At 47.0% G+C, this 7,500-nt stretch overlaps 1 protein-coding gene across 1 annotated transcript in view; it reads right to left on the bottom strand.

Moving 5' to 3' along the window:
• Positions 1-7,500, bottom strand: part of LOC139403872 (fibrillin-1-like) — a 128,668-nt gene that overhangs the window by 114,091 nt on the left and 7,077 nt on the right. The window contains exons 4-6 of the mRNA XM_071147050.1: positions 5,849-5,947; positions 3,194-3,289; positions 2,883-2,978 (exon numbers count right to left, since the gene is read on the bottom strand). Of these exons, the coding sequence (XP_071003151.1) occupies positions 2,883-2,978; positions 3,194-3,289; positions 5,849-5,947 (291 nt within the window). The remainder of the gene's footprint in view (positions 1-2,882; positions 2,979-3,193; positions 3,290-5,848; positions 5,948-7,500) is intronic.

The raw sequence follows: 7,500 nt of genomic DNA on the forward strand, positions 1-7,500 counted from the left end.
TGAAAGTTTAGAGGGACGGCCAGGTCTTGGTAGATTTGCAGTGGTCTGATACTCCTTCCATTTCAATATTATCACTTGCACAGTGCTCCTTGGGATGTTTAAAGCTTGGGAAATCTTTTTGTATCCAAATCCGGCTTTAAACTTCTTCACAACAGTATCTCGGACCTGCCTGGTGTGTTCCTTGTTCTTCATGATGCTCTCTGCGCTTTTAACGGACCTCTGAGACTATCACAGTGCAGGTGCATTTATACGGAGACTTGATTACACACAGGTGGATTGTATTTATCATCATTAGTCATTTAGGTCAACATTGGATCATTCAGAGATCCTCACTGAACTTCTGGAGAGAGTTTGCTGCACTGAAAGTAAAGGGGCTGAATAATTTTGCACGCCCAATTTTTCAGTTTTTGATTTGTTAAAAAAGTTTGAAATATCCAATAAATGTCGTTCCACTTCATGATTGTGTCCCACTTGTTGTTGATTCTTCACAAAAAAATACAGTTTTATATCTTTATGTTTGAAGCCTGAAATGTGGCAAAAGGTCGCAAAGTTCAAGGGGGCCGAATACTTTCGCAAGGCACTGTATGTACAGTATGTACACTATATATACAAATGAGTGGATTCTATTGCAGCCACACCCGTTGCTGACAGGTGTATAAATCTCCATAGACAAATATTGGCAGTAGAATGGCCTTACTGAAGAGCTCAGTGACTTTCAACGTGGCACCGTCATAGGATGTCATTTTTCCAAAAGTCAGTTTGTCACATTTCTGTGAAGAGGTTTACATGGCCGAGCAGCAGCACACAAGCCTAAGATCACCATGCGCAATGCCAAGCGTCGGCTGGAGTGGTGTGAAGTTCGCCACCATTGGACTCTGGAGCAGTATAAACGCGTTCTCTGGAGTGATGAATTCCGCTTCACCATCTGGCAGTCCAACGGACAAATCTGGGTTTGGTGGATGCCAGGAGAACCGCACCTGCCCGAATGCATGGTGCCAACTGTTGAGGAAGGCCCTTTCCTGTTTCAGCATGACAATGCCCCCATGCACAATACGAGGTCCATACAGAAATGTTTTGTCGAGATCGGTGTGGAAGAACTTGACTGGCCTGCACAGAGCCCTGACCTCAACCCCATCAAGCATCTTTGGGATGAATTGGAATGCCGACTGCGAGACAGGCCTAATCGCCCAACATCAGCGTCCAACCGCATAAATGCTCATTGTTGAATGGAAGCAAGTCCCTGCAGCAATGTTCCAACATCTAGTGGAAAGCCTTCCCAGAAGAGTGGAGGCTGTTATAGCAGCAAAGGGGGGACCAACTCCATATTAATGGCCATGACTTTGGAATGAGATGTTGGACGAGCAGTATGTACACTATGTATGTGTGTGCGTGTTTGAGTGTGCGTGTGTGCATGCGTTCCTCAGCTGGTTGAGTTCTAAGCCCAGTATCAGGGTGGGACAGTCTCTAGGGACAGACACACACACAAACAGAACACACACACACATTGTACCCTGTGTCAGCTCTATCTGAGCAGGGGAAGGACCAAATAATTTCAGATAAACAGAGAGCTTCACCCCAGAACCAAATCTGTCCTGTCAGTTATCAGTAACCCTGAAGGAAAGTAGCAGAGGCAAGGGGACCATTTCAGAGTAAAGACGCAGCCCATCTGTGTGTGAGGAGGACAGCAATTAGTGTCCTGCTGTTAAACTAAATATTATCTTTACAAGGTCACTGCTACAACCTCCAGGGGTCACACCATCGCTAGAGACAGAGACCTACGTACGTCTTGCATCTCTTCGTGTGTGTGTGTGTGTGTGTGTGTGTGTGTGTGTGTGTGTGTGTGTGTGTGTGTGTGTGTGTGTGTGTGTGTGTGTGTGTGTGTGTGTGTGTGTGTGTGTGTGTGTGTGTGTGTGTGTGTGTGTGTACATGTTTTCTAAGGAGTTACTTTTGTGTCATTAATCTCAAGAAAAGCATCTGAAATCGAGAACCAAATTCTTAGTGCTGCCAACAATAATAATGATATTGAAAGCAAAACATAAATCCAAAAGTATCATTTTTAAACGCGCACACTAATTAATTGTAAATGAATGCAATAGTTTTAAATGAAACATTTTCAATAAAAACTTGATCGTGATCAAATGCCTCCCTCTTCGCCTACAATCATTTTTCTGCCGTTTCAAGTTTGGCACATTCCAACAGCACCCCACCCTGCATCCCACTGATGGTTTGCCTCTGGAGCTAAACAGGGTTGGTCCTGGTTGGTCCCTGGATGGGAGACCAGATGTTACTGGAAGTGGTGCTGGAGGCCAGTAGGGGCACCCTTCCCTCTAGTCTTTCTCTGTGTCATTAAACATCCCACCTATCAAAACATGATGTGGAGATAATACTCCAAAACTGGTTGACCAATAAGGATGCATCAACTATGCTACCCTCTAAGCCCCGCCTACATGGAATGGATTTATATAGAGCCTTTATACTGAAGTACTTTCTGTTTTTTATGTCTTTCAATATCATTATCTTTATTTGCAATAGTAACTCCACAGTGTTTTACCAGAGTTCAGAGCACACCAGGACGCTGGTGGGGGCAACCAACAGCAAACATCCAATAGACCTGGACATTTTCCAGACCTCAGTCTTTCAGCAGATGTGGAAAATAACCGTCATTTAGGAACACAGCGTGACAGGCGCAGTGTTCAACAACAAACCATGTTCTGGACAATAAAACACACTGTTGTGTATGAAGCAAACATGTCACGCTATCAACACTGTCAGCTGTCCTCATTCTGAGAACATGTCAATTCTGACAGACAGACAGACAGACAGACAGACAGACAGACAGACAGACAGACAGACAGAGGTATAAATGAGAACTGTGATCCTACCTCTCTCACACTGTGCCCCCGTGAAGCCGTAGGTACAAACACAGCGGTTAGGAGCCACACACCGTCCTCCATTCTGACAACCTGTCTCACACACCGCTGCATGGGAGAGAGAAAGACAGAAATACACCAGGGATCTCAGGTTAGGATCCCACCTATAGTGTTTATACAGTGTTTATACAGGTGGCTGGCTGTATATTGGTTGTACAGTGGTTGTGTAGAGGTTGTGTAATAGTTGTGTAGTGGTTGTAAAGTGGTCGTATAATGGTTGTATTGTGTGTATATAGTGGTTGTGTGTATATAGAGGTTCTTACGTTGACCACAGTGGTTTCCCACGTATCCTTTCTGACACTGGCAGTGGTCATCAGCACAGCTCCCACCGTTCATACAGCGGATGTTACAGTTTTGGACTGGTGGGGGTTGGGAGGGAGGGAGGGAGGGAGGGAGGGGGGAGGAGAGAGAGAGAGAGAGAGAGAGAGGGAGAGAGAGAGAGAGAGAGAGAGAGAGGGGGGGGGGAGAGAGAGAGAGAGAGGGGGGGGGGGAAGACATGCGAGAAAAGAGAGAGAGAGAGGGGGGAAGATATGCGAGCAGAGAGAGAGAGGATGGAGAGAAGGGTGGAGACAGAGAGAAAGAGAGAGAGAGAGAGAGAGAGAGAGAGAGAGAGGAGAGAGAGAGAGAGAGAGAGAGAGAGAGAGAGAGAGAGAAAGGGAGTGAGGGGGGGTTTGTTAAAGTCAGTGTACAAAACCCATACACCCACACCAGACCCCCTCCCCCTCACACACACACACACACACACACCAGGTTAAGCTTACAATACAAACACACAGATAGGGCTACACTTTCAATACAAATGCACCAAAGTTCCTTACGAATTGTGTTTATCATAAATCCCATTCAGATATAATATTCGCTCAAATTGATTGTGTGAAAACAGATGAGCACACGGCCCAACACTGCTCTGAGCTGCTCTACTCAACGCTGCAACAAGCATTAGTAGATGTTGACTATGGAACTCTTCCAACACACACACCCATTCTGCCCTGAGACTGAACAATCAGCTTCACAGTTCAGCTGCTATTCAAGGGAGAGCAGCACGGCAAAATAGATCAATTCTTCATGAGCTCTGTGGTGTACTGTATGGTGGGTTGTTTTTGGAGAGTTATGTTAAGTTTTGGTGGTGTTGTTGCACATTTTAGATTCTGTGCAGCTAGTCTTTTCAGTAGGCAAGAAACAGGAGAACACTTTTTGAAACAGAGTGAAACAGGGAGGTACTACCTGAACCTGTTCAATAAGAAAGGCTCACTTTAATTTCTCTGTTTCAAAGTATTTTGCTACGGTGTGCCCTACTGAACACCACCCTGCTCCCAGCACACACACTCTAACACAACCAGGGAGGGAGAACCCTGAGACAGGATATAACATCATCCAATAGTCATGGTAGAAACCACAAAACAATCTGGACTGTAGCAATCACTGCCAAAACAACAGCCTCCCTCCTCCCTCCATCCCGCCCACCCTCCCTCCTAGTCCATCAGCTCTAACAGCCTCCCTCCTAGTCCATCAGCTCTAACAGCCTCCCTCCTAGTCCATCAGCTCTAACAGCCTCCCTCCTAGTCCATCAGCTCTAACAGCCTCCCTCCTAGTCCATCAGCTCTAACAGCCTCCCTCCTAGTCCATCAGCTCTAACAGCCTCCATCCTAGTCCATCAGCTCTAACAGCCTCCCTCCTAGTCCATCAGCTCTAACAGCCTCCATCCTAGTCCATCAGCTCTAACAGCCTCCCTCCTAGTCCATCAGCTCTAACAGCCTCCCTCCTAGTCCATCAGCTCTAACAGCCTCCCTCCTAGTCCATCAGCTCTAACAGCCTCCCTCCTAGTCCATCAGCTCTAACAGCCTCCCTCCTAGTCCATCAGCTCTAACAGCCTCCAGTCCTAGTCCATCAGCTCTAACAGCCTCCCTCCTAGTCCATCAGCTCTAACAGCCTCCCTCCTAGTCCATCAGCTCTAACAGCCTCCCTCCTAGTCCATCAGCTCTAACAGCCTCCCTCCTAGTCCATCAGCTCTAACAGCCTCCCTCCTAGTCCATCAGCTCTAACAGCCTCCCTCCTAGTCCATCAGCTCTAACAGCCTCCCTCCTAGTCCATCAGCTCTAACAGCCTCCCTCCTAGTCCATCAGCTCTAACAGCCCAGCCCTGCAGCTCTCCAACTCTGTAACTCTGAATCTCAGTTCTCCAGAGAAGGAAACAGAACAGATTTCTGCATCTGAGTTCTCTGTTTCACACCTCTCAACACCAGACATTGTTTATGCTGCCAAGTGGGAAAAATATTACAAATATGCCGGTTCCCATGTTGCAGACTTCAGTGATGTGTAACAGTGGATGTCTTTTTTAAATCCACAGAGGAGAGTTAGGGAAGCAGAGGGATGGGGCGTGGTGGACCTAGACTTGGCTGACTGGGTCCAAGAAACATTTCTCATACATGGATCTAGAATATCTATTATCTGTTTCATATGTTGAAGTCCTTGTTAGTAAAGGCAGTGAAAGGCCTTTGAAATGGAAGAATGGACACCAGGCTAAAGTAAGGTGGTGATAGACTACAGTCAGATGTGGGCTGGGGTGTGGTGGGCCTGGGGATAAGGCTGTTCCTTCCTAAACACAGTTCACATTTATCTGGCTCATACAGGGAAACTAAGGGCTGGATTCATTCAGTAGATCAGCGTTATAGCTGCTTTTGCGGAGACCGCATTCTCAGTAAACCCTCTATATGTCATCTCAATCAAAAATGACCTTCACATTTCAACCGCACTACAATGCAGATGTTCGGCGCTACGGACTGAATCCAGCCCTAAAGCTTTTAAAGACAAAGTCCCTGTAAAGCAGTGTTCTATCTGAATGTGTAGAGATACGGTTGATAGACACTGTTGTACATCATTCTAGCTTATTGTTCTGCTCTGGTGTTGGTCTGACAGTACCTGACATGGATCCACAAGAAGGAGAGATGGATCCGGTGGGACAGGTACACATGTTGGGTCTGGAGCAGAACCCGTCTCCACACGAGCTCCGACAGATAGCTGCAGAGGACCAGAGAGACAACACATGTCAGTACAACACACACACCTCAGATCCACACACAGTCTGCATGGATCTATAAACACAGTCATCTGAGTTGATTATGAGGAGGAGAGATTCTCCTAATCTTACAGGACAGCACATTCAAACGTTATGCCCATAGGGCCTAGAGTTTGTGCAGGTCAGGTTACCTGGTTAGGAAAAACTATGGTCCCTCTAGTCTACAACAGAATGGTTTTTATTGGCTGTCACTAGCTTCTCCCCCTTCAGTCTCTCACTGTAGAGTTGACCATCCCAGCTAACCAGAAGAGAGACCTCATCAGCAGCTTTCATTTGAGACATACAACTCCTGTTGGCCAAATATGTCTGTTCTGTTGCTCAGCCCTCATCATGGCTGGTATGGGGTTTAGTACTGTAATACTGGAGTCCATCTGGTAGGACTGTGGTGCTGCTATTTTCTACCCAGTATTCACTACTTTTGGGTGGTCATACAGTACAGACTTAACAACCCCCCCCAGTCCAGTCCAGTCAGGTAGAGGGAGACAGGGAGCCTGGGGAGAGTGACCCTGTGTCCCAAGACTCCACTGCTAAACAATGTCATTAGAGGCAGGCAGGCAGGCAGGCAGGCAGGCAGGCAGGCAGGCAGGCAGGCAGGCAGCCAGGCCGCAATCACAATCCCAATCACACAGTCCTGTGCAACCCACCACCCTGCTACGGGCTTCCTGAACCCAACTCTGATACAAGTTCCCTGCTTTCCTGAGAGAGAGAGAGAGAGAGAGAGAGAGAGAGAGAGAGAGAGAGAGAGAGAGAGATGCCTGCTACTCTCTGGCCAGGGCAAAATAACATCTCAGAGAGTAGACCCATTCAGACTCAGGAGACAAACTGACATCACCTTTCATTTGACTGAAGTATCCACTGTTTCACTTCTCTGATCTGAACAGTTCAGGCTCACTTTAACCCTGCCTGGCATTATAGCATATCATGTTGGTCCCACGCACATACTGTATAGTAAGTAGCCTACGGACTGGGGTCATTGGCAGCTTGAGGGTTAAACACCTTCAGTACGTTTTGATTTACAGTCTTATCAGAGTATGACGGGATAGCTAAGTCTTAATGAGTTAGTTATCTCAGAGCCATGCTGTGTCTGGCTAAGCTAATTGGACAAACAGCACTAGCTGCCCATAGAGAGAGCTGGGCCGCCTCCCTACTGCGCCACAGGACATTGTGGGCCAGGACCACAGCGTTCTGGAACAGGACCGGGTTTGGGCCCGCCCACCAGCCTGGCTCAGACACAAACACACTAACCTCATAGTGTTACAAGCACTCATCATACTATACTCAACACTACACAGTACACCCTGCCTTACCTTCACAGACATATTACTATGAGACAGTCAGTACACCCTGCCTTACCTTCACAGACATATTACTATGAGACAGTCAGTACACCCTAACTTACCTACACAGACATATTACGATGAGACAGTCAGTACACCCTGCCTTACCTTCACAGACATATTACTATGAGACATACAGTACACCCTAACTTACCTAC

This window comes from Oncorhynchus clarkii, unplaced genomic scaffold (assembly GCF_045791955.1).
Source record: "Oncorhynchus clarkii lewisi isolate Uvic-CL-2024 unplaced genomic scaffold, UVic_Ocla_1.0 unplaced_contig_3708_pilon_pilon, whole genome shotgun sequence".
Lineage (NCBI taxonomy): Eukaryota > Metazoa > Chordata > Actinopteri > Salmoniformes > Salmonidae > Oncorhynchus > Oncorhynchus clarkii.